We start from the raw sequence: 27,785 nt of genomic DNA on the forward strand, positions 1-27,785 counted from the left end.
CACTTTTTGCTTTTGTTACTAAAATGCACCAATATTTTTGATTCTTTATCATGCGTGGAATATTTCTAGTCTTGCGGAAGCCGCAAAAAAAGTAAAAGTAAATTTCTGCCCTGAATTTGCTTCCTTTGTACTACAGGAACAACAAAACCCACGCAAATATAAAATGCAAATCAGGTTTTGTTTGTTGAAGATAAAAATAAAAAGGGTTAAGTAAGATAGAATAGGAAGAAATTAAGAGGATGGAAGTAGCTGGCATTTTACATATGTACATGGAAAGGTTAAAACTTAAATTCACCGGCTGGGTGTGGTGGCTCACGACTGTAATCCCAGCACTTTGGGAGGCCGAGGCGGGCGGATCATGAGGTCGGGAGATCAAGACCATCCTGACTAACACGGTGAAACCCCGTCTGTATTAAAAATGCAAAAAATTAGCCGGGCGTCGTGGCGGGCGCCTATAGTCCCAGCTACTCAGGAGGCTGAGGCAGGAGAATGGCGTGAACCCAGGAGGAGGAGCTTGCAGTGAGCCGAGATCGCGCCACTGCACTCCAGCATGGGCGACAGAGCAAGACTCTGTCTCCAAAAAAAAAAAAAAAAAAAAAACTTACAATTCACCAACTTTCTGGGGCTTGCCAGTGGGACAGGGGTTGTTTCGGAAGCGGAGATGCTGTCTCCTGTATGCAATGAGCTATTTCAACTTTTCACACCGATGTTATTTCAGAGTCCTCCACTGATCCACATGGGCTTTCATCATTCTTACTAACCTTTCAGGAACAGCTTTCAAATTGAAAGGTGTTTCAGCAGTCCCTAGAAACTTATTTTTCTTAACTTCAGTTGCTTCAAACTTCCCGCTCACGCTCCTTAGGCCATCCCCTGAGAGTTTCTCTTAGTAGGATTTAGGAGATTTGGCATTCCTGTCTACATTCTAGTTCTGAAGATAAAAGTGGCTTCTTGCCTACCTTGGCCAGCTGAAAAGAATCTTGCTACTAAAAATGCTACGAATATAACAGAGCCGTCAGCGTGATACATGGAGTGCGGTAATTCTTGAAGGTTGGGGCCATTTCCTTCAGGAAAACCTCTCCTGAGGCTTTTAACTTGATGAGTTTTCTGTTGGCAGAAACAAGCCTCACCAGAAAGCTGTTGTTAAAAATATATCTGTCAATTTATATTTGCAAACTTTTGATATATGTGGTAGAGGAGGGTAAATCTTAGCATGTTTGAGGCGACAGTTTTGCCTTTTCTTTTACTCGATTTATTTCATCATAGTCCTTTCCTCTTTTAAATTGAAACCTATGTGATTCTTAAAATGGGGCTGTGACTAACATTGGTTCTAAGTCTTTATTTATTGGCAAAAGATATAGTTACATAGGCACATCCAGGTATCTTAATATATCTTTTAAAAAACTAAAGAACTCCAAGGCATTGGTCAAAGCCTATAGTGTTATTGAAATGCACATTTATTTATTTTACTTGTACGAAATGTAGCATGTGCCATTCTTAGGAATTTAGATAATATAAATGGTTGTGCACAGACCGTTGATCTTTTCGTTTTTATCTTTTTTCTTTTTAAAGATACCAGAGAAGCATGAACATATTGCTTTGAAATCTACTTGCTACTAGTAAAAAGGAGATTGTCTTTCTTGGAAAATTCCCTCTGAGATTCCTCTGATGTGTGACCTGGTGGGGAATATTCCAGACTGGGAATAGCTTAACATCTGGTGTCTGTATGAGTTATCCCTGAACTCACTAGAACATTCAATGGAGGGTTTCCCTTTGTATTGCAACAAATTTTATTTCAGTAAAGATGTGCTGGTGAGAGTTTCAGTAACATTTTAGCCTGAACAGTGGAATTATAGAGTAAGTCTAGGATCAATGTGAAGGTATATTGTATTCCAGGCTGTTTCGATCTCTTTGCAATGATCACGGTAATATCACTTCCTGCTTTGCCACCATGCCTTTTACTTTCTTGTGTATTGCGTGCCTTCCCTGGCTAGAAGTTAGCTTCATGAGAGTAGGGGATGTGTCCCTTTTGTTCCCTGCTGTATCTCTGGCTTCTAGAACATGGCAGGTGCTCAATGTGTATTTTCTGAATGAATGACTCGCTAGGTGGTTAAAAGAACCACCTCAGAGATATGCCCAGTTACTTTGTTTTTCTTCTTTCCTTTCCAGCTATTTTCATGTGCGTTATCTTAAGTGCATAGAATTTGAAGTGTGCCAGAGGGACCTCACGGAGCAAGGAGAATAGGCTAAGTAGAGTCACAGGTGTCGAGCTTTGAAGATTTTTCTCTTTCCCACTGTGGGTAACAGAATTGTGTCATCGGGTCAGTGAGAGAGACTGTAAAAATATTAAGGAGGGACTTGAATTAACCTGGGGGGCCCCAGAAGGCTGAATCACACTTAGTGGTTTCACAATGTGAATTTCTGTTTGCAGGGCACGCTGTACCAGATTAATGTTCGCAGGTTGGATTTGCTCCCAGAAATAAACCCATTAATCTACTGCTAAGCAGAGAGCGGAGTTTCTATTTTGTTTTGCCCATCCCCACCACCCCTCCATAGCCCTCCCAAAATGCCCCTAAAATCCAGGTCCTCAGAAGGCTGTGACATTAAAGGTCAAAGCTTTTTTTAATTTTTGACTTTGATTTACTAGGAAAAGTTGATCAGACTTACACTTTGAGGTTTTCCATTTCTGATTGATTTTGAAGCATTATTAGAGATCAAATAGAGAAAAAAAAAAAAACCCAAAAAACCCAAAAGTACCCATTGGCAGGGAGGGAAGGAGGTTACCAAACGCACCTCTAAGTTTTGTATTTTGAAATACGTATATCATTGCAAACAGAAATTACTCCTTTGGTGAACATTTTGGTTTGTACTTTCAGAGTTTTCAATTTACAGATAGGAGTAGAACTTCAAATATTTAGTAAGGAAGACCAGGTCAGTGGAGTTTCTGGCTGTACAAAAGCAGCGCTCTCAGCTGTGGCCTGTGGCCATCGTCCTTCTGGGCAGAGACGAGTCTAACTGTCTGATGCTCATATTTAGGAGCTCATTTCATATCTCAGGGGGCAGTCTCAGTAGAGGATGTTACTGTTGACCTGCTCCCAGGTAAGAGTCCAAGAACCTACCAGGTGCATGTAGGAAGTTGTGCTGTTACTTACTCCACAAGCCCTGTGAGCCAAGGTGTTCTACCCTGCCTGCAGGCTGAGCTCTTTCTCTGAGATGCCTATACCTGTACTGGTAGTGACTCAGTTCTCCCCCTTTCCCCCCGCTTTGCTGCAGACCATAAAACCATGGGAAACGCAGAAAGTCAACATGTAGAGCACGAGTTTTATGGAGAAAAGCATGCCAGCCTGGGGCGCAAGCACACGTCCCGCTCCCTCCGCCTCTCGCACAAGACGCGGCGGACCAGGCACGCTTCCTCGGGGAAGGTGATCCACAGGAACTCCGAAGTAAGCACCCGCTCCAGCAGCACCCCCAGCATCCCCCAGTCCCTGGCTGAAAATGGCCTGGAGCCCTTCTCCCAAGATGGTACCCTAGAAGACTTCGGGAGCCCCATCTGGGTGGACCGAGTGGACATGGGCTTGAGACCTGTGTCTTACACTGACTCTTCTGTCACTCCCAGCGTAGACAGCAGCATCGTGCTCACGGCAGCCTCTGTGCAGAGCATGCCAGACTCTGAGGAGAGCAGGCTTTACGGGGATGACGCTACATATTTGGCTGAGGGAGGCAGGAGGCAGCATTCCTATACATCCAATGGGCCCACTTTCATGGAGACGGCGAGCTTTAAGAAGAAACGCTCCAAATCTGCAGACATCTGGCGGGAGGACAGCCTGGAATTCTCACTCTCTGATCTGAGCCAAGAACATTTAACAAGCAACGAAGAAATCTTGGGTTCCGCGGAAGAGAAGGACTGCGAGGAGGCTCGGGGGATGGAAACGCGGGCGAGTCCGCGGCAGCTCAGCACCTGTCAGAGAGCCAATTCCTTGGGTGACTTGTATGCTCAGAAAAACTCTGGAGTGACAGCAAACGGGGGGCCGGGGAGCAAATTTGCAGGCTACTGTCGGAATTTGGTGTCTGATATTCCCAATCTTGCAAACCATAAGATGCCACCAGCTGCTGCTGAAGAGACTCCTCCGTACAGTAATTATAACACACTTCCCTGTAGGAAATCTCACTGTCTCTCTGAAGGTGCCACCAACCCACAAATTAGCCATAGCAACAGCATGCAAGGCAGAAGAGCTAAAACAACTCAGGTAAAGTGATTGAAATTTGTTTCAATATTTTGGGAATGGTGCATGACTCTTTCAGTGCATGACTTTGCTCTTAGAATATTTCCATCTTTTAATCGGGTTTTACCCTGTTTGCCTGGTAGTTGCTGCAGCTGGTGCTGTTTTGGGAGGATTTCTGTCTCTTCTGCTTTGCCCCTCTTACAGTTCTGTGGTTAAGGGGTGGGGATTAAGGGAAGTGTGTGGGGGGAGTGGCGATGTGATAGGAGTGGGAAAAAAAGCTAGTAAGTTCATATTGGGAAACTGCTTCTACATCTTAGTTCTTCAACAGCATCCCACTTATTCCAGCTTCCTTTCTAACTTGGTCCTTCCCGTGGAAAAACAGGCATGGTGGGTTGCAGACTCTTGGAACTTATTTCTTCACTGCAGCAGGTGGGAGGAGGTTAGTCGGCAACTCCTTTGAGGAGGCATTTTAAATTCTGGGCGGGTTTGGGTCACTTGTCAGCTCCTCTCGGTGGTTGGCAGGCTCGCTGCCTTACCGGGAGCCATTTCAATTTCCTGTTCCGTGCGATGCTGGCCAGCCCTGTCTCTGGAGGGAGGTGGAGCGGAAGGAATAACATGAGTGGCTTCCAGTTCTGACTTTGCAACCAGCTAGTTGTTTGACCTTGGGCAAACCCTGACTTCTGGTCGTTCCTCTGAAAAATGGGGATAAAGATGCTCAGCTTGCCTGCTTCGGGGTCTAGTGCACGAAACCGTGGGGAGGAAACTAAGAGACTTCGCTCCAGCCCGGGTGACAAAAGTGAGACTCCATCTCCAAAAAAAAAAAAAAAGGACTTTGAAAGTGTTTTCCTAGTGAAAGGAGGCACCATTACCTTAGTTGGCAGTGATAATTAAGATTAGGATAATAAAATGTTGGGCAATTGAGCCGGCTTGGTGGCTGTGGCAGGGGGATGCTTTGAGCCTAGGAGTTTAAATCCCACCTGGGCAACATACTGAGACTCTGTGTCAATAAAAGAAAGAAAGAAAGGAAGGTGGAGTATTGGGCCTTTTCTGGTACTTCTGTTCCCCAAGGCAGAGTTCAGGGAGTCTTGGCTTTTGCTGAGGATGGGGAGGTGGTTTGTAGATGGTGCTTCAGGTTAAAATTCCAGACTGGGCCCATTTGCCTTGACGGCGGAGCAGCCTCAAGGTTGACCAGCAAACTTCCCTGCACAGCACTCTGATTGCCCAGTAGGAGGTGGTGCTGCACCTTCCGGCCTCGCTCCAGTGCAAGTCAAATGGGCATTTCGAAGGTATGTTCTGCCGGAAAGGGGGTCTAAATATAATGGGCATTGGATGGAGGACGTAGGGGGAGCCGATAAAAAGAAAACTGGCATTAGACCGTCTGTGTTCCTGCCTGAGGACAGGTTTTGCTGATGGTGTCCAAGCCAGGTATCTTAACTCCACCTCTTCTTACCTGAGTGACTTTGGGTAAGTTGTTCGCTTTCTTGTAGCCTCAATTTCTTCATCTGTCAAATGGAGATGATGAGGTTTTTTGAGAAAGTAGAATGAAATAATATGTGAAGCAAAGTGCCTGGTTCTTAGGAAGCAGCCAGTAAGGGCAACTTTGTTAGCTGTTGTAATATTCATCATTGTTAGTGGAACCATATGGGTTGAGGACCCGGGGTAGTTGTTTGTATCAGTATCTTGAGTACCTCATAAAGGTGGAAACGGTAGACACTAGGGATGCTAAAAGCTGGGAGGGAGGAGAGCAAGAGTTGAAAAACGAAGTATTGGGTACTGCGTTCACTGTTTAGGTGATGGGTTCAGTAGAAGCCCAAACCTCGGTATTGCACAATATGTCCATGTAACAAACATGCACGTGTACCCCTTGACTCTGAGGAAAGAAAAAAACACTTGTGTCCTAGAAACCAAGTTGCTACCAAGGCTGCATCTGTGGTCTGAGAAGGTAAGCCCGAAGCTTGCCTCTAGATGCACTCCCTGAATTTTAAACCCATCTCTTCTGAATTGAGAGTATAATGACACAAGTGACCAGATAACCCATCTGCAGCCCCTCTGTCTGCCCTGCGAGGGCTGTCTTGAAGGCATCGTCAGATTGGCACTGCAGGGCTGATTCAAAGAGATGATCTATAGAGCCTTTGGAGCTTAGAGAAGGATACAGTGACACAGACTGTTAAAAACAGAACATCATCTTCGACTTTCACTTTCACCTGAACGGTGCTAAGTTAGTGCATATGCTATGTAAGAGTTGAGAGGGGTGCCCTGTTGTATTTTGGCTCTCCGTGGTTCTGACTCTAGGGATGGCTAGACCCCTGCTCTCCTTCACACTCCATGGCTGATGGGGATTTGAGCTTTTGAGTTATGGTTACCCCCAGAAAATGGGCAAAGCAAAGGACAGTTCTCCCCTCCAGGTCTGGTACCACTGAAAGCTCTCATGTGTCATTGTTATATGAAATTTCCATTCTTTGGCTTGTCACCTTCTAAAATTGTTAATATATGGAAGTGAGATCATCTAAAGGTGGTGTCTCATAAAATCACTGCTTAGGCAGCTTAATGTAATGGGAAGTGCCATTGGCCAGGAATCCTAAAAAGTGCATTTGCATCCTGGCGTGAGTGCTTACCCAGTGGTGACCTTGGGCCAGTCACTCCATCTTTTGTGGCCTAGGATCTCTTGCTGTCCAGTCTGAGTGACACCAGCCTCCCACAGGGCCATTAGGAGAACCAAATAGGATGCCATGCATGGAAACCTCTTGTGGAGCCTATAAAATGCACGGAAGTATTATTTTTGTATTGACTTTATATGTTGAGTGAGGATCTTTAATGACTTGAAACAAACCCCAGAATTATGCACAACACTATCCACCCGCCCACATTTCCTAGTCTAAGTTTGGCGTGTTCATCCAACGCGATTTCTTGAGAGCCCACTATGTTCCAAACAGTGTATTTTAAGAGGCAGTGGGTGTGGAAGCTTCCTTGAAAAGAATGCTTTTTAAAAAATTTTTTTTTCTTTTTTTTGGTAAAAGTTTTTGACCCAGGAGACCTCTCCAGTGAGCTTGAATCGTAGATATTAAGTCTCCTCGGCTGCCCTGGTGATGTAGTTGAATCTGTAATCGTCCTGTCAGCACTTTTCCTCCCCAGAAAAGAGTTCCTGGCAGACATTTGACCCAGGAGCGTGACCTCTAAGCCTGGAAGGAAACACATGTTATCTGAAATAATGTGAACAACTTCTTTGATTTGAAAATGATGAAAAAAGGGTTTTTGGCCCTTTTTCCTGTTTTTGGATTTTTTCAGTAGTTGGATGGATTATTGAAATGTGAAGGCACTGGAGTTCACATTTCAGTCTTGAATGGTGGCACATATGTTCTTCAGGGTCTGGCTGGCAATTTTTGGTTTAATCCGGGTATTTTATGAGCATGTTTGTTGTGCATGCACATGTGCACTGTGCAGAAAAGTTTGTCTTGGGGGTCAACATGAGTAAAGCCTCATGCTATTTGAAGCAGAATTTATTTCTGTTGGTTTCTGTAAAAGTACTTAATAGGTTACTCCTTGGATTTAATTGATGGCTAGTTCGTCTTTGGGCCTGAACTTTATGTATTTCTTTAATTACAGACAGAGGAGGGGGCTGCCTAGTGTCAGACAAAGAAGTTAGGAGCATATCTGAGCTTCCAATTTTGAGGCTGTTACCTCTTGGTTATTTAACTTCTATGGATCTCAGTGCCTCTTAAATGAGGCTGGAGATTCTGCAAACGAATGAATGGAGAACTCACGGCACAGTTTTACACGTACAGATGCTTAATAGGAGTTTTACACATACAGATGCACAATGTGGTAGTGAAGACTGCCTCATTGTTTTAGGGTTCAGCTCTCCTGTGTCTTTGAGGCTTTCAGTGTGTGAGTTGGCGAGAGAACCCTACCGTTTGATGGAGTCTTATAGCCAGGTTCTGTGTTCTGTGGGAAGCTTTGGCGTGGAGCCGTTGTGCATGCTTGCGAGGAGAGCTTCATTCATCCACTTGGGAGATGAAGGAACATGGCCAGGTTCTACTGAGCATGTCTCTGGGAACCTCAGCCTCAGGAGAGCAGCAAGGAGCCCGGCTCTCCGAGCATCCCTAGCCAGGTGTGGTGCTGGTGAATAGGTTTGTGAGTTTCACTGGCCAGTTTCAGACACAGCAGCATTCCTAGAAAATAAAGAGATTAAGAGATAAGGTGTCACAACTGGATGAAAACCCAGGTATTCTTTTTTTTTGAGACAGAATCTCACTCTGTTGCCCAGGATGGAATGCAGTGGCATGGTCTTGGCTCACTGCAACCTCTGCCTCCCAGGTTCAAGCGATTCTCATGCCTCAGCCCCCACAGTAGCTGGAATTACAGGCACGCACCACTGCGCCTGGCTAATTTTTTGTATTTTTAGTAGAAACAGGGTTTCACCATGTTGACCAGGCTGATCTTGAATTCCTGATCTCCAGTGATCACCCTCCCGCCTCAACCTCTCAAGTGCTAGGATTACAGGCGTGAACCACCACACCCGGTCAAAAATCCAAGTCTTCTGACTTGCTAATCAGAGAGGGCCTTTTCTTCCAAAGCACACACCCACACTGCACTGCCTCCCTGTGCTTGAAAAGGTTTCAGCTCAATATCCTCAGATTTTAAGATCAAAACCCTCAATTGTGGTACACGCACACACACATACACACACACACACAAGGGCTTGGCTGAAAAGAAAATTGTTACTGCCCACTCTTGTCACCTAAAACAGTGATTACGGAGAGAGGTGGCCAGGATAACTCTAGCAGAGCCATCCCTCACGGCTGCCTTCTTTGATAAGCAAGTAGTCGCGTTGATGATTTCATTAATAACAAGGTAGAGTGCAGCATTGTCAGAGGAGGAGCTTGAGTTCCTAGAAAAATTATCTTGATGTTTAAAATTTTGTTTTATTTTGCAACTGAGCTTCAATGCCTCAGAGATAAGTTTGTTTCCTGGGCTGAAAATGCACATCAACAACCATATGATTCTTGACCTTTGCTCACAGACTCTTGAGAATCAGATGAAAAATGTGGACCTTTTCCTTAGAATAAAGACTTCTGCATATCATTTCAGGGGATCCATAGGTCCCCTAAAGTACATTCCATCTAGAGGCTTCTTTCTGGTTAAGAACCTCAGGTTTTTGTAAAACATTTTTTCACGTAAAATCGATTTTTAAAACACCCTTGTCTTTTTTTCCCTTCTCCTCTGTCTTCTGTTTGATGCCTTTTTTTTTTTCTTTTCTCTTTATCTTTCTTTTTCTGGCACGTAAGTTAAGCAATGAGATATTTATTTTGAAAACGAACCCATGCATTTTCAACAAGAATATATATCTTCTTTGCCAAGATCTTTTTTTGGGAAGTGGGATGGTGGGTAGGTAGTTGAGAGATAGCTTATGTCAGCAGTTCTTAGACCTTTTTATACTCTTAAAAAAGTAATTCAGGTGGCCTAGGTGGGCGGATCATTTCAGGTCAGGAGTTGGAGACCAGCCTCTCCTACATGGTGAAACCCCATCTCTACTAAAAATACAAAAATTAGCCGGGCATGGTGGCGGGTGCCTGTAATCCCAACTACTCGAGAGGCTGAGGCACGAGAATCATTTGAACCCAGGAGATGGAGGTTGCAGTGAGCTGAGATTGCACCACTGCATTCCAGCCTGGACTACAGAGCAAGACTCCGTCTCAAAACATATACATATATCTCTCTCTATATATATAAATATATATCAAATATATATGATATATATTTATATATATATATATGGGCAAGAGTTTTCTTAGCATTTGAGCTGGGCAACAAATGCTTAAATGAGCTCCCACACTAAAATGAAGGAGGCAAGAGGCAAATTCAAAGCCTGTTTTCACTGCCTAAAAAACTGGAGGGTCATGCAGCATGAATGTAGACTAATGACACATTGTGGTAAGGCTCCAGTTGTTTTGACAGGAGACTTCAAATACTACGAAAGGGAGAGGTTTTCTGAGCTAATGATGTGCGAACACAATTTTGAAAATGCAATTAGCCATTGATATATTTTCTATATAACAAATATATTTGATTTATATGTATTTATATATTGTATAAATATATATTTATATTAAAAATATATATATTTTGACCAGTCTAGGAAACATAGTGAGACCTCGCCTCTACAAAAAGAAAAGGAAAAATTAGCTGGCCATGGTGAGTACCTATTGTCCCAGCTACTTGTGAGGCGGAGGTGGAAAGATGGCTTGAACTCAGGAATTTGAGGCTTTCACCCAGGAATTTGAGGCTTTCATGAGCTAGGTCACACCACTGCACTCCAGCCTGGGTGACAGAATGAGACCCCTATCTCTAAAAGAATACAATGTTTTATTGTCTAAAATAAAAGATGTGGGACACAGGCATTGTTTTCCATTTTTGCAGATCTCTATGACTTACAGCTTAACAGAAGACACTAGCATCTCATACCTACTTCTGCATTCACTCTGTTGCAATATGCTGTTTGGTTGGACCCTATGAGCAGAACCTGGCCTTGCACAGGGTAGTTGGAAAAGGAAGAGCCTCACGGATTCCCTGGACATATTTTAGGGAACCGTAGTCCATACTTTGAGAGCTGGTCATTTATGCTAATACAGGTTGGGAACATTCAGGATTATGATTATTATTATTGTTTTTTGAGACAGGTCTCGCTGTGTTTCCCAGGCTGGAGTGCAGTGACTGTTTACAGGTATCATCATTGTGCATTGCAGCCTTGAACTGGGCTCAAGTGATCCTCTTGCCTCAGCCTCTTGGGTGGCTGGGACTACAGGCATGGACCACTATGGCCACCAGTTCAGCTTTTGAGGATCACGTTCTTAGGTCGGGCACAGTGGCTCATGCCTATAATCCCAGCATTTTGGGAGGCCGAGGTGGGAGGATCACTTGAGCTCAGGAGTTCAAGACCAACCCAGGCAACATAGTGAGACTTTGTATCCACCAAATTTCAAAAAAATTAGCCAGCTGTGGTGGTATGTGCCTGTAGTCTCAGCTTCGTAGTAGGCTGAGGTGAGAGGATTGCTTCAGCCTGGGAGGTCAAGGCTGCGGCAAGCTATGATCATGTCACTGTATTCCACCAGCCTGCATGACAGAATGAGACCCTGTCTCAAAAAAGAAAAAAGAAAAAAAAAAGATCACATTCCTAGTATAAGAATAGAGGAAAGTTGTGCCCCTTAACTCAAATTGGGTCATAACAATGTGTAATCATTGTTTTCTTACAGCATAACTGTAAAAGTATGACTGTTGGATGTGGCCATGAAGCCAGCCTGCCCTAAAGGCCTCACAGGGTCTCCATGGGTCCCAGGGGAGAACTTAGGAAACTCACCTGACTGGCCTGTCACATTGTCATTTGGGCCCAGTTGGCTTTGGACCACCAGTTGACCGAGCATCTAGCTTGGGCCATAAGATAGTTCAATATATCTTTCTTTCTTTCTTTTTTTTTTTTTTTTTTTTTTGAGGTAGAGTCTCGCACTGTTGCCAGGCTGGAGTGCAGTGGCACAATGTCAGCTCACTGCAACCTCTGCCTCCCCGGTTCAAGTGATTCTCCTGCCTCAGCCTCCGGAGTAGCTGGGACTAGAGGCACCTGCCACCACGCCCAGCTAATATTTGTATTTTTAGTAGAGATGGGGTTTCACTATGTTGACCAGGATGGTGTAGATCTCTTGACCTCATGATCTGCCCACCTCGGCCTCCCAAAGTGCTGGGATTACAGGGATGAGCCACCACGCCCGGCCTAATATATCTTTCTTACTTTCTCAATTTTTTAAAAGAGTTAACAAAAATTTAAGTGAACTCCGATTGCATCCACACAAGACAAAGTCCATCTGGGTTGCGTGAAACCTACAAATGTAAGCTTTATAGCTAGGACTCATTTGTCACCTCAACTTTAGTTGAGCATGAGCTGAGTTGAGAAATGACAAAACCTTTAACTCCAGCTGCAGTGCATTCCCTGAGAGACTGTTTTCCTTGTTTTGAGATTGTGGTGGAAAATGAGCAACAGTGAGTTCATTCAGCAATTATTTTTGAAGTGCCTTCCCCATGCCAGGCTCTATTCTTGGCACTTGGGATGCGTCAACGAGGAACGATCCACGAGCTCGTGGAGCTCGTTGGGGTGAAGTGGGTGTGTGTGGCAGAAAACAGTTAGCACAATAAGTAAGCGATGTGCTGTGGAAGAAAGACAGGGCGTGTTGAGGAAGATGGAGTGTGGGGGATGCTGGGGGCAATTTCTGACAGGGTGGTCAGGGTGGGCACTCTTGAGAGGGCAGACCTGGATAGGGACTTGAAGGAGAGGAGGGGAGGAGGGAACTGGCTCCTGAGTTGCAATATGGGAGGATGCGCGGCACATTTCAGCAAGGATGAGGAGCTCAGTGTGGCTGGGGTGGGGTGGGGGTGGGAGAGGAGATGCTGTGGAGAGGTTGGCATGGCAGTTGGAGGAAGCACAGAGAAGGCTTCTGGTTGTAGTAAAAGGGGGGACGTGAATATTCTTGGGAGCGAGAAAGGTTGGGAGTATGCCCTGGAATGAGTTCTTCAATTTCACTGGTGGGCCGGGACATCTGAAGCTCAAGTGCTAAAGCCGGACACTGGGGGAGGGTCTGGAACAGCAGTCTGAGGAGTCCTCCGCATTGCTCCTGGAACATTTACCTGGCAGGGTGTGCCGGATGGATTGATGGAAGGAAGATGGTTTAGAAGAGAGAGCTTATTGCTCAACCAGTGATGTGGCACTCAGAAGGGAAGAGAAAAAACTGAGTCTCTGATATATTATGGATAGTGAGGAGGGAGGGGAGGGATGACCGTAAAGTATAAGCACATACATAGAAAAGCAGCTGAAAGGAGAGGTGATGATTCGTTTAAGTTAGACATAAAGCGTCTCCAATCAGGAGTTACCTGAAGGAACATTTCAAGCTTTTGCGAACGTACTTTGGAATCCCTTTTTGGTAACAGTAAGAATTTTGGTTCCAATGCTTGTAGCTGAAATTGTGAGTCACTCCCATTGGAAATCATTAGAAGAAAAGGAATGGGTGTTGGAAACATAAAAAGAAGGGCATAGAGATTTTGCCCTAAGAAAGGAAGGGAAGGGAAAATAGAGTTGATTTCTTATGCTGGCAAATCAAGGGTGGCAATTATTAGTAATTCATAATAGTGACCAGTAGTTACTAATTTACGATGTAGAGAACGTCACCATTTTCCTAGTTTAGTGTGCTGTTTTATGAATGTGAAAACAGTGAACAAGCCTAATTAGTATTAGGCTAGCACCAGCATTGGTATGCCTGTGTTTTTCCCAGGTTTCTCAGAGACCTTTCTTCCATGTTGGTGCAGGAAGTTAGCAACTGAGTTCAGGCAATGCCTTCTCTCCTTGGGCCGAGAAGTAGGGCTGAAGGTGGAGATGACCATAATTATAGTTAACATTTTTGAGCAGGTACTATGTGCTGGGCTCAGTTCAAGACACTTTTCCTGGGTAACTCAATCTCACAGTGTCTTACAAAGTGTCTTACAAAGTACATGTGTTGCTCTCCCCATTACACATATCAAGAAATTGAGGCACAGATTGGTTCAGAGTCATTTACCTAGAATTGATACTTGCTGTACTGAGATTATCAAAGGAGAGTGTACTGAGAATACCAAGGAGATAATACTGAGAACCAAAGATGATATTCGCGCGCGCGTGTGTGTGTGTGTGTCTGTGTGTGTGTGTGTGTGTGTGTGTGTCTAATGAAGGGTACTTAACATTTTGGGGTTAGGAAGAAGATGATCAATCAGAGGAAGGACATGTTAGAATTTAACAAGCCAGAAACAGTTCTAATTCAGGATTTCTGCAGGTCCACATTTCTTTACCCCCTGGAATTCAGTGAATTCTGCATTATATTTAGCATCTTAACACAGGTATATTCAAGCTAAGCTGGATCTATCAGGGAAATTAAAGTGACAAAGGAAACATTATCTAATTGCATTCGACTTATAACTTAACTACAAGTGGCCAATTGATTCTACTCGTCCTGGAATTGTCCCAGAGCCTTTGCACTTTCTGGCTAATTGCATTTTCAAAATTGTGTTCGCACATCATTAGCTCAGAAAACCTCTCCCTTTCGTAGTATTTGAAGTCTCCTGTCAAAACAACTGGAGCCTTACCACAATGTGTCATTAGTCTACATTCATGCTGCATGACCCTCCAGTTTTTTAGGCAGTGAAAACAGGCTTTGAATTTGCCTCTTGCCTCCTTCATTTTAGTGTGGGAGCTCATTTAAGCATTTGTTGCCCAGCTCAAATGCTAAGAAAACTCTTGCCCACAGCTGTTGTATGTATTAGGCTACAGCTGGCCACTTGTGCATACATTCATTTTGGGGAAGCTGCCAGTAGAATGGAAACTGGTGAGTGCCCTGAAAATCTGGCTTCAGAGAATTTGTCCTGGGAGAACAGGATTGAAGAGCCTCTCTGCCCCGTGAATGTTGTTCGTGATCGGAAATCTCTTCAACGGAGTGCTTCTAACATGGAGAGTTTATTTGGAGCTGTTTTCTGGAAATCTTGGCTAGATCATGAACCTTGTTTAGAATGATTTCTCTGTCTAGCCAGGATCTTACCATTTCCCTTGATTTCCTCTGCCTTTTTTGATTAAAATTTTGTATTTGACTCTAAGAGGGAACCTATCTTGCAGTTGCTACAAAAACTGCTGAAGCTCCCCTGGGACTGTTCTATGGTGTCAGTCTTCGGTATTTGTCGCTCCTGGGAAGACTGCGGAGGTTTCCAGGTGCTTCTGGGTAGGGGAAGGATCGGGATTCTCAGGTGGGTAGTAGGAGGAGCCCCCCTGAAAGATGACCACTAAGTGAATTTGCAACACAATGAAGGAAAGAAAGAACGGTGTTGAGTAGCACCTCTGGGTCATCACTATTTCCAGCAACGCTGGAGAATGGACTTCTGGGAATTTGGGACATCCCAAGCTTCATGACTAAATAAGGGCTGGGGCTGGGCAACCTGCATCCGTTTCTCAATGGGCTGGGTCACATATCAGTGGGGGCATGTGTACCACTGAGCCTGAATAACCACTTAAGGATTCAAGGTCGAGTTGTCTTGGATCACAGATGACAAGAGCATTCCTGGGTAGTGACACGGAGCTGTGTGGTTCCAAAGCATCCAAGCTCAGCTGGGGCCCGCAGGTCTTTTACCTGGAGTAATCACTTCCTCCATTAGTTTAGTGGTTGTCCCCGAGTTGAACACACATAGTCTGGGCCATGGCAGAGCTACAGTGTCAGTTGGCACGAGCAGATGTTCAGGTCTTATACAGAGGTGAGTGTCCATTGAGGCCTTACTCTTAGTTTAAATAGAGACAGATGTGAAGACCTTCTGTAAAGGGATGGATGGTGTTGGGAATATAGTGGAATCTTATGAGACATGCTCTTGAGAGTTGGTCTTTCAGGTCTCTGCCTCTCTTTTCCTTATCCTCTCTTCATCTCTTCCTTCCACTTTCTTCCACTTGAAGGTTTTAGCTTTTTGCCAGGCAGGTCAAGGCAACTGGATAAACAGTCACTCAGCTTTTGCTGAAAAAAGCTAGAAGAGCCATTGTTGGTAAGAAAAAGGGGAAGGCATGGGATTGGTTGGTTTGTTTTGTTTTGTTTTGTTTTGTTTTGAGACAGGGTCTCACTCTGTTGCCCAGGCTGGAGTGCAGTGGGCAGTCTTGGCTCGCTGCAACCCCTGCCTCCTGGACTCAAGCGATCCTCCCGCCTGCCTCAACCTCCCTAGTAGCTGGGACTACAGGTGCATGCCACCATGTCCGGCTGATTTTTTGTAGTTTTATTAGAGGCAGGGTTTTACCTTGTTGTCCAGGCTTGTCTCAAACTCCTGACCTCAGGTGATCCACCTGCTTCAGCCTCCCAAAGTGCTGGAATTATAGGCATGAGCCACCATGCCCTGCTGGGATTGAATATTTAGACAGAATCTGGTCAGGTGCTACCTCCAGCTGAGCCATGAGGTCGCCATATAATAGTGGAAAGTGTACTTGGAAAGATAGGTTTCAACCTCCCATCTGCCACCAGCCAGACTTGTGATTTTCTGAGCCGCAGGCTGTTAATCAATGAGATGACTTTGCCAAGTCCCTTCCTCTTCTGGAGCTCTGGGAATTACAAGACGCCTGGGATCATTTCTCTCCTTTGTACCAAAGTCTTTCTTATGGAATAGTGATGTTACCTGTGTAGCTAAATTTCCCTGTCTTGTAGAGAAGCATTTCACCTCTTTGCATTTTAGAGGAGAGAACTTAATAGCTGATTTTTCATGCATACCTAACTTTCTTACCAGAAGGACTGAGACATGAAAATAATCCAAAAGTTTGGAAAATTCATGGACTTACCTTCTATAACTCAGTGGTTATCCTGAATAATCAACAATTGTCAAATTTTCTTTTTGTCTTGTATCAAGAAGGAAGCATATGGTCAGTGTCCCTGCCAGGGAGCAATGTGGGTTGATGACAGTGTTTTCCTGTTTGTGTAGAGGATTTTTACCAATTGGCTCTAGGTCTTTCATGACCACCCGTGGATGTTAATAAGCAGGATAGCAGATAGCAAAGCTGTGGGAGCCAGCAGTTACAGGGGTCTGCATCTGAGCTGCATTCGTGGTTTCTTTCTTTCCCTTAAGTCCCTCTAACTCCCGGGGGTCTAAGCTCCATTTATAATGGAGTTGATCCCTAGAAGCTCACCCAGCAATCTCCTGCTGCCATTCTACTCCCACCACCGTCTTTTTTCCATGTCTTGCTATACACCTCTTTTAGTTGCTCACTTAATATTTCTTCATGATGAAGGTGAATTTTGAACAATTCTTAGAACTGACTAAATGAGGTTCGTGGAGATACAGGCACAGTGTCTGTCTGGGGCCTTGTGTAGGCCAGTATTCGTTTGTGGCATGGCTCGTACTACCCCCATTGCCTCTCAGCAAAGATAGGAGCCCAGAGCATTCATTTGTATTGTAATTCAGAATATCTGGTTAGTTTTTACATGTTTGAACCAGAATTAGCCATTTGTGAGACTAAAGGCCCCCAAATTGGTGAAACTGCCAAACCGTGTATTACTTTGGCATCTTCTATATTAGACTCAGGCTCCCATTCTCTTCCTTGGAGAACAGTCCGGCTCCTTTCTTATGCATAAGACTGTTGAGCTGTTCTGTCCAGTATTGCAGTCAGTATCCTTCCTTGATGACTACCATCATTTAATTATTGTTTATGGAAATGCCTGTAGCACTTTAGAGCAATTAAGATACTGATTTAAGAACAGACCTATCCGTCTTAGAAATGTTCAACTTCAGAGCAGAAGCAGTTTTGGAAGTTTCCAATGTTTTTAAACTAGGAATTGATACCCCCCAGTATCTTGGCAGTTGCCCTGAGCTGTCACATGGCCCTGGGGCAGCAGGTAGCCTGCCCAAGGCTCCTAGCATCCCAGCTTTGAAAGGGCAAGGTAATTGGAGAGCTGGATGGAGCTGTGGGCCCTGCAGACTTATTTAGCACAATGCAGAGTGCGAGGCTGCTTGTTTTTAAGAAGCGAAGCTGATTAGAGGATGAGGATTCTTGCCTGCTCCTGGAACATGGGGCTGTGCCAGGTGAGTGGGTGAAGCGGTGCCCTAGCTATCTTTTCAGTCACCCCATTATAAAAGAGACTCTTAAGCAGGCCTTTTATTTATTTATTTTTAAAGATATCAGCTATAAAGACCTAGTTATTCATGGTCACTCCCTACGTCTGGAACAACTAACTCATCTGCCTGCAGAATTTCCTGGAGTTCAGGGCAAGCTGATGAGGCTGAGGGTGCTGGGTTCTCAGCATGGCAGCTGTAGAATCTCAATCGCGAATTTGCCAATTCGTTAATTATCTTAGAGAAATAATAAGCTCTTTGAAGTGTTCCTTATTTCTTTTATATTTCTTGAACATTCCAAATCGTTTGTTCTCATGGAGGGTGGCTAAAGGTTTCCTGAGCAGCTCTGCTGGGTCTGTGCTGGTCCAGGGTTGAGCAGGACCTGGTCCAGGAGCCGTCGGGAGTGGCCGTACCTTATGCGTCTCCCGGTGTTACAGAGCCCTGGCTGGACCCACAGGAGCTCCCGGGTTCCTTCTCTACGTGACGCTTGTCTTCTTTGCTCTCCCTTTCTGCTCCCAAGGATATTAATGCAGGCGAGGGCAGTGAGTTTGCAGACAGTGGGATTGAAGGGGCCACCGCCGACACGGACCTCCTGTCCAGACGATCCAATGCCACCAACTCCAGCTACTCACCGACCACAGGCCGGGCCTTTGTGGGCAGCGACAGCGGCAGCAGCTCCACCGGGGATGCGGCTCGTCAGGGGGTGTACGAGAACTTCCGGCGGGAGCTGGAGATGAGCACCACCAACAGCGAGAGCCTGGAGGAGGCCGGCTCAGCGCACAGCGATGAGCAGAGCAGCGGCACCCTGAGCTCCCCGGGCCAGTCGGACATCCTGCTGACTGCCGCGCAGGGCACGGTGCGTAAGGCCGGTGCCCTGGCCGTCAAGAACTTCCTGGTGCACAAGAAGAACAAGAAGGTAGAGTCAGCCACCCGGAGGAAGTGGAAGCACTACTGGGTGTCCCTGAAAGGTGAGAGCGGGACGGCCCTAGCTATGTGCCAAATGCACTAATAGATGTGCTCCGTGGTGCACATACTCACGGGATGGGTGGGTTTATTGTTGTTGTTATATAGAATCTGAAAGTTATACTAATTTTAAAAATTTATCATGGTAAGAGCATTTCGCATGAAATCTACTCTCTTAACACATTTTAAAATGTGCAATATGGTATTATCGACTACAAGTCCAATGTTGTAAGGCAGATTTCTAGAACCTAGTCATCGGGGCTGGGCATAGTGGCTCACGCCTGTAATCCCAGCACTTTGGGAGGCTGAGGCAGGAGGTTCACTTGAGCCCAGGAGTTCAAGGCCAGCCTGGGCAGCATAGCAAGACACCAGCTCATAATAAACAAACAAACAAACAAATAAGCTAGAACCTATTCATGTGACTTAAGTGAAACTTTATGCCCTCTGAGTAGTAACTCTCCCATCCCCACCCCTGCAAATGATGTTTTATTTTCTTTTTTCACAGTTATGCTAGAGGAGCATCTCATGTCTAGTTTTGGCATATATGCAACTGATTTGATGACAGTTTCAAAGGATGAGTTCCAAAAACAAACAAATCTTTTTGGAATCATTCAGCTTTGCATCTTTCAAAGTGACTATTTTGGAGGGAAATTTATTAGCTTGAATTCTATGAAATTGCCATTTTTTAAGGTAAAGAATTGGTAGAATAACGTTAATTTCATAGGCTTCAACCTGATATTAATGGAATGTATAGACCATCATGTTTATGAAAAAGTCAGTTACTATTTAATAGTCAAACTTTGTGTTTTTTACTGTGTATATATAGATAACAGACATGTATGTTAGATCACTTTATTTTCTGTTTATATAACCATGCTTGTATTTGTTGGTATTTATTGTTATTTTGCACATTTTCGTGAATTACATGTACGTATTGTTGCACGTATCTGCGTATGTCCTGGCAGCGTAGAAAATGTAATATATTTGTGAGCTCTATATTTTAAAAAGAAAAACACTTCTCAAACACACAGAGTTTTCATCCCAAGCTAGACTTGAAACAGTGTTAATACATGGCAGGCTAGGTTAGCTATGTCAACAGGATTGATGGAAAGGCACAAGAGAAAGAAGCCTGGGCTTACCAGTATCAAACTAGATCATTTGATACTAGATTTCACAAACTGTGGTTGGTTTGGGAACATGCAATCCTAGAGACGTGGAGCAGCCTAGAGCTCTGCTTAGTGAGGTGAACACAAATGCCTATGCAGGTGCAGATCAACCCTTGCACGAGTAGGACTTGGGTTAGCCCCATTACTCTTGGTGCCAGCTGTTGCTCAGATGCCTGATGACATAGAAAGAGAGGGTTTTGGTTAGGATATAGGTTTTGCATGTGCCAGAGACCCGCCATGCCATTCCCAATGCCGTAAGCAAGACAGAACTTTATTTCCCTCCCACCTATCAGAAATAGACAATCGAAGGCTTGTGTGATAACTCTTTTCTATGAAGTCACTCAGAGGCCCCGGCTCCTTCTGAAGTTTGGATGCTCAGCTATTCCTAGAGCATTATCTTTTCCTTTTTTTCTTTTTGAGACAGGGTCTCACTCTGTCTTCCAGGCTGGAATGCAGTGGCACAGTTATAGCTCACTGCAGCCACAAATTCCTGGGCTCAAGTGATCCTCCTGCTTCAGCCTTCCAAGTAGCTGGGATTACAGGCATGTGCCACCATGCCTGGCTAATGTTTTTATTTTTTGTTGAGACAGGGTCTTGGTATGTTGCCCAGGCTGATCTCCAACTTTAGGCCTCAAGCAATCCTCCTGCTTTGTCCTTGGGTTTACAGGTGCATTGGTTCCTGGCCTCCTAGAACATTATCTTTTGATGCTTTTTTGCTGTAGTGGTCTTGCATATGAGACATAGATGTGCATCGTGGTGGAAGCATTTTGGAGAACTGCAGTGTTCTTTCTTTCTCATGTGTGACCTGCCTTATCTTAATTTGGAGGTGCTACAGGCTTATGTCTGAGGGGCCTGGATCACACCAGTGGCTCTGCTCTGGGAGAGTGAGAGGAGATGAGGGGAAAGGCTTCTTCTTCTTCCACTTCCTACTTCTCCCCTAGATGGTCACACCACTGGACGCTGCAGCTTCTTATCCTTAGCAGCCCATCTTACTGTTCATTTTATTAATTAGTGCCAAGTTCTTAATAGCTTGATCTGAAGACCACCTGCAGCACAGCCTCTTGAGGATCTTTCTGGGTTGTACCCCACACCTGCTGAATCACAAGATTTGGAGGTGGGCCCTGGATGAGTTTGCTGGGGCTGCCATAGCAAAGCACCACAGCCTGGATGGTGGAAATAACAGAAATGTATCATCTCACAGGCGTGGAGGCTGGAAGTCCAAGATCAAGGTGTTGGCAGGGTCGGTTTCTTCTGAGACTGCTCTCCTTGACTTGGAGATGGCTGTCTTCTTCCAGTATCTTCACATGGTCTTCCCTTTACTTGTCTGTGTTCAAATTCCTTCTTCTTATAAGGGCACCATTTATATTGGATCAGGGCCTACCCATGTGACCTCATATTATCTTAATTACCTCTTTAAAGGCCGTATTTCCAAATACGATCATATTCTGAGCTAACTGGATTTAGGATGTTTGGAGGACACAATTCAGCCTGCAACAGGCCTTGACTTTGTGATTTAAACAAGCTTCCCAGGGGATTCTCACTCTCCGGTTGAGAGCAGCAGTGTTAGTGGTGTAAAATAAAAATGATTAGTTGACTTTTTTTACTTTTGACATATCAGAGGGGTTTATTTTGTTTCTGCCATTCCCTCCAAGAGTAAATGATACAGGAAGTCAGGGTGCAGGTGTCCAGGAGCACAGCCCACAGGCTCTTTAGGGAAGGGAGTCTTTACTTTCTTGGTGACGCGGATCTGAGTGACACAACCTGTTGGAATTCAGGCCCAGAACATGGAGCCGCTGAGTTCTTTGCTTCATCCTGATGGGTTCCCAGTATTTGTTGACAACCTCAGGGCTTTGTCCTTGCTGCTCAAAAGCAAGAGTTGCGGCGAACTTTTCCTTAGCAATGCTTGAATATTGGGAAATAAAAAGCAGAACACATTGGAACTGTGGGATAGAGATTTTTTTTCCCCCAGAGATTCTTTCCCATTAGGCAAAGTAGTTGATTTTTTTAAAAAAAGATTTCATTTGGAATTAGTCTCTGGAGTGTTTCCATGGGCAATGGAAGAACGTACAGATTATGTTCCAGGGAAGATGAAGGTAAACAGACTTTCATCAGGGGGAATGTGGTTCTCAGATTTGCTGCTTCGTGTTCATCTTAAAATTGGAACAAGTTGATCATTGAGTAAAAGCTGATTTTAGTCACCTTTGGTGGTGCTTTGTTGTGGATGATTCGAAATCAAAGTTGAAAAATTATAAAAACAATTACCTGATAGGACCATACAGTATTCAGTAGGTGTACATGTTAGGATTTGTGAGTATCCCCTAATGCATTATCCACAGACTTCTTTCTCTGTTCTTAACCCACGCTAAGGTGTGTTGCTCCTTTTATGTTAAGAATCTACTTTTCATTAGTGTTGAATTAGTCACAAAAACTATTTAGAGCAGGGTTTTTCAACAGTGACACTGTTGACATTTTCTGGATAATTCTTTGTTGTGAGGGCTGTCCTGGGCATTGTAGATGCTTAACAGCTTCCTTAGATTCTGTCCACTAGATACCAATAGCACCTTCCCCCAAGTTGTGACATCCAGAAAGGTCACCAGACATTGCCAAGTTTGCCCCACCATGAGACCCTCTGATTTAGAGGAAAACAGTTTCGGCCTCCCAGTTTTGTTATTTCTTTCTGTCTCTAATCTGTGCTAGCCTAAGCCATGGAAATAGGAGGTACAGATGATTCTGCTTTTTGATACAAGTGTTCCTGAAAAGCCTTGAGATTCTCAAAATCTTTGGGATTTGAGAAAAATAGAGTTGGGGTGGGCTACTCCACAGGTATGTATTTAAATTACACCATGCAACTTTTAAACCCCAAACTAAAAAAAATTAGCTTAGTGTGGTGGCTCACTCCTGTAATCTCAGCACTACAGGAGGCTGACGCAGGAGGATCACTTGAGGCCAGGAATTTGAAACCAGCCTGGGTAACATAGTGAGACCTTGTCTTTACAAAAAAAATATAAACAGATTAGCCAGGTATGGTGGCATATGCCTGTAGTTCCAGCTACTTGGGAGACTGAGATAAGAGGTTCACTTGAGCTCAGGAGTTCAAGGCTGCAGTGAGCTATGACTGTGCCACTGTACCCCGGCCTGGGCAACAGTGGGACCCCATATCTTAAAAAAAAAATAGTAATAAAAATAGAAATAACCCTGCAGAACTCCACTCAAATTTTTTAACAATAAGCAACATAAAACTTTATCTTTTTTTTTTTTTGGAGACGAAGTCTCACTCTGTCGCCCAGGCTGGAGTACAGTGGCACAATTTTGGCTCACTGCAAGGTCTGCCTCCCGGGTTCACGCCATTCTCCTGCCTCAGCCTCCCAAGTAGCTGGGACTACAGGCGCCTGCCACCACGCCCAGCTAATTTTTTTGTATTTTTAGTAGAGATGGGGTTTCACCATGTGAGCCAGGCCAAAACTTTATCTTTCATTTAAATTTTTTTGTGACAGGGTCTTGCTCTGTTGCCCAGGCTGGAGTGCAGTGGCATGATCATGGCTCAGTGCAGCTTCAACCTCCTGGGCTCAAATAATCCTCCCAGCTCGGTCACCTGAGTCGCTGGGACCATAGGCATGTCCGGCGAATTTTTTTTTTATTTTTAGTAGAGATGAGGCCTCACTATATTGCCCAGGCTGGTGTTGAACTCCTGGGCTCAAGTATTCCTTCCACCTTGATCTCCCAAAGTGCTGGGTTTATAGGCATAAGCCACTGTGCCTAGAAAACTTTATCTTTCAAAAAAGCGTTAGTATAAGGGTTTACCTTTGAAAAAAGAAGCAACTGTAATTTGAATGGGTAGAAGGAACAATTGAGACTCCTGAATTATGGAGACAAGGACCACAAGTATGAAATCTTGATGCTCAGCAGCACCGTGCAATAAGGACTTGTAAGCAGAGCCCGTGGTCAGACTGTGCCAAGAGAAAAAATGTGAAATGAGTGGGCAGGGCATATCAATATGCTTCATTCATCTGTGTGAAAGGATGTAGAGTTCAACAGCTCTTCTATGGTAATGTGAAATATTATAGGCTAGGAAAAGTTGCCCTTGAACCAGTGTGACCTTTCCATTGATCTGCATCATTCTACACTACTAATCGCATATAAGCAAATTTGCTTTACAGATTCCCATTGTAGCTGAATAGATTGAACTTTCAAGGGTTGTGCAGTTCACAGGAAGTGTGGCACTTGTTTGTGGTAAGGAAGATGGTGAAAATGTACGGATAGCTTATGTTGAAGTTGAGGAAGAGTCATAAAGTTATACCCTGGCTTCCCCTGAAATTGATTTCAGTTAGTTGAGAGTAAGTGTTCAGCTAGTAGTTGCTATTAAAGTGAGCCTCAAGTTTAGGTGATAATGGAGGGAATCTATGGAAGCCATCTTGCCACAAGTCTATGAAATATTCTGTTGCTACTATCTTGTTAGTTTCACAGTGCAATTATGTATGGACCAGGACTCTGGCTTCTCCCAGGCCTTTGTATGTGTGCCATGGATTTCCTCTTTCAGTAGGAACAAGGGCATGGTTGGCTTCTAGAAAAAAAATGTTTATAGATGTGAGACCAAAAATGTATCATTGTTTTTCTTATCCTTAACGTTCTTAATGCTGGTATTATATATTGTTTTATCCAAGGGCATGGTCTGGAAACTACCATTTCTAGATTTTTCTGGTTGCATATCGTGTGAGACATATTTGAATAAGCTTCAGTCAGACGGTAGTGACTTCCAGTCCTCACACAGTGCCAGGCACAGTTCTGGCCTGGAGGACCATGTTTATACTCGCCTCGGGACAGACGAGTCACAAGACCCTATGTCTGTGAATAGACCTGTAATGAATCAATCTAAAACCCAGAGGCAGGGTTTGAGAGAACTTGAGGGCATGCAGGAAGGAATCCCAGGCAGGCTGAGAAGCTACAATTTAAGATCTTTGACCTTCTTTAGTCCCATCCAACACTTAAGTCCAAGCCTGGCTCCATTCTCTTTACTTCCTGGGTTCCACGTGCTTTAATTTTCAGCCTCTGACAGGGTGCACGTGTTAGATTCCACTATGGGTTTTTTTGTTTCCCAAGCACTAAATACTCATGCACACCCCTGTTCTGTTTCCTCAGGATGCACGCTATTTTTCTACGAGAGCGACGGCAGGTCTGGGATAGACCACAACAGCATCCCCAAACACGCCGTCTGGGTGGAGAACAGCATTGTGCAGGCGGTGCCTGAGCACCCCAAGAAGGACTTTGTCTTCTGCCTCAGCAATTCCCTGGGTGATGCCTTCCTTTTTCAGGTTTGTTGGGCACTCCTTTGCAGGGCATTTCAAACCTCTGAACTGGGTACCTTCTTTTCTTTTTCTTGCCTAGGTACCCAGTCTTCCTCTACTGCTTTTTTTTGGTAGTGAGATTAATCTGTTGCTCATTATAAAAACAAAAATGGTGAATGACAAAATAAACATCTGTACTAAATTCCAAGAATGGGTGCATTCAGAGGTTTTCCAAGTGAAGGCTAAGGAGGGCTATGAGTTGGATGTGAGAAACTTGCTCTGTTTGTCATGAGTTGAAGAATATCTTCGTGTGGTCTCAGTACCATTTCTGTTGCATTTAAGAAAAGGATCATGAATTTCTTCTTTTAGACATGATTTGAGCTGTCAAAAATTTTTACTTATAATATGTTCTTTTCTAATATTAATCATAAAGTAAAATAATGACATCTCAGAAATGACTGGCATCACCTAACAGTTTCTCTTCCTCATCTGATCAAAACTTTCTACTCAGCATCCTTGAATTTCAACTTGTAAAAAAAATATTTCTCTGCTAACTGCTTCAGGATTAACATTTTCTTTGATACAGAATCTTTTGAGTTTGGATAGTTATAATATACTCAGCAAGAACTTTTTTGTGTTGTTATGTAGGAAGGCTTTCTTTATTGATTCCATTCAAGAATTAATGTCTCAAATCTTTATTCTGTGCTTGCTGTGTGCCCTGCATAGTGCTACTGAGCACACCAAGAAGATTTTGACAGTTCGTCTTTTTTTTTTTTTCTCACCCAGGCTGTAGTGCAGTGGCACAATCTCAGCTCACTGCAATCTCCGCCTCCCAGGTTCAAGCAATTCTCCTGTCTCAGCCTCCTGAGTAGCTGGGACTACAGGCACCTGCTGCCATGCCTGGCTAAGTTTTGTATTTTTAGTAGAGATGGGGTTTCACCATATTGGTCAGGCTGGTCTCGAACTTCTGATCTCAGGTGAGCCACCCACCTCAGCCTCCCAAAGTGCTGGGATTACAGGTGTGAGCCACTACGCCCAGCTGACAGTTCATCTTCTTCAAAGTGTTCACATAGAGCAGAGGGGACAGACACAGTAAATCTTTATAATATGGTAAAGCCTAACAATGACTATTAAAGGAAGAGCAGGTATAAATGGCATGACAAGGACAGTAAGAATATAACATGGAAGGAGGGGGCTGGAACAAAGGTATAGAGGAAGGAAATCATTTATTTCACCAAGTTTCTGGCTTTGGCTTCAGAACCTGTTTCTATTTGGACAATTAAAGTAAGAAATATAAAGTGCTAATTTTGATTATGTAAAGACAAAGCATCTGTGTTTTCTTTTTTAAAAATCTGTGATGTAAAACACAGAAAGAAGAGTGCACACAACATAAGTGTACTGCTCAATGAGCTACCATAAAGTAATTATGCAACCACTAACTAGGACAAGAAATAGAAGTTTCAGGCACCTAAGCCTCTCCCCCAACCCCACCCCACTCACAAACGCAACCTGCTAGTTGAATTGAGTGAATATGTCTTTTATCATCCAAGCCAAGACACTTTTGTTTATCTGGGAATGACTTAATTTCCCCTTCATTTTTGAAGGATAGTTTTGCTGGATATAGAATTCTTAATTGACCATCTTATTTCAGTGCTTTGAAAATGTCATCCTACTACTTTCTGGCCTTCATGGTTTTTGAAGAAAAATCAGCTGTTTATCCTATGAGGCTCCCTTGCTGATTTGAAGATCGTGACTTTGTCTTTAAACAGTTTGAGTATTATGTGTCTAGGTATATCATTCTCTTTGAGTTTACTTTACCTGGAATTGTCTTTCAGATACATATCTTTTAATATTTTTTAAATTTTAAAAATTGTGAGTACTAGTGGCCACAAAATAAAATGTGTTTATATTTATGGAGTAGTATCTTTTGGATCTGTAGGTTTCTGTGTATGTGTTTGTGTATTTAAATCACATTTGGAAAGTTTTTAGCTATTATTTCTTCAGATAATCTTCCTGCTTATTTATCTTGCTCCACTCCTTTGGTGACTCATGTTCTGTTTACATTAGTATGCTTGATGAAGTCCCACAAGCCTCTGAGACTCTGTGCATTTTTTTTTCATTCTATTCCTTAATCTCACTTGATCTGTCATAAGTTCACTGGTTCTTTTTTCTTCCAACTCAAATCTGTTGTTGAGCTCTTCTGGTTATTTTTATATATATACATTGTATATAGTATATATAATATACTATATATTATGTATAATATATACAATATATAATATATATTATATAATACATAATGTACAATATATAGTATATATAATATATACAATATATAAAAATATATATATATATAAATATATTTTTTTGTTTTTGAGACAGAGTTTTGCTTTTGTTGCCCAGGCTGGAGTGCAATGGCACAATCTCAGCTCACCACAACCTCTGCCTCCCAGATTCAAGCAATTCTCCTGCCTCAGCCTCCCAAGTAGCTGGGATTACAGGCATGCACCACCAAACCCGGC

The 27,785-nt window shown here is 43.7% G+C and overlaps 1 protein-coding gene across 3 annotated transcripts in view; it reads left to right on the forward strand.

Moving 5' to 3' along the window:
* TIAM1 (TIAM Rac1 associated GEF 1) overlaps positions 1–27,785 on the forward strand; it is a 227,085-nt gene that overhangs the window by 74,505 nt on the left and 124,795 nt on the right. For 2 of the 3 annotated variants that reach the window (XM_015132943.3, NM_001260772.1), the window contains 3 exon segments: positions 3,271–4,244; positions 18,373–18,820; positions 25,118–25,290. In XM_015132943.3, coding sequence (XP_014988429.3) covers positions 3,282–4,244; positions 18,373–18,820; positions 25,118–25,290 — 1,584 coding nt within the window. In that variant the 5' untranslated portion in view covers positions 3,271–3,281. 3 annotated transcript variants of the gene reach the window in all.

The sequence above is a fragment of the Macaca mulatta genome, chromosome 3, assembly GCF_049350105.2.
Source record: "Macaca mulatta isolate MMU2019108-1 chromosome 3, T2T-MMU8v2.0, whole genome shotgun sequence".
Lineage (NCBI taxonomy): Eukaryota > Metazoa > Chordata > Mammalia > Primates > Cercopithecidae > Macaca > Macaca mulatta.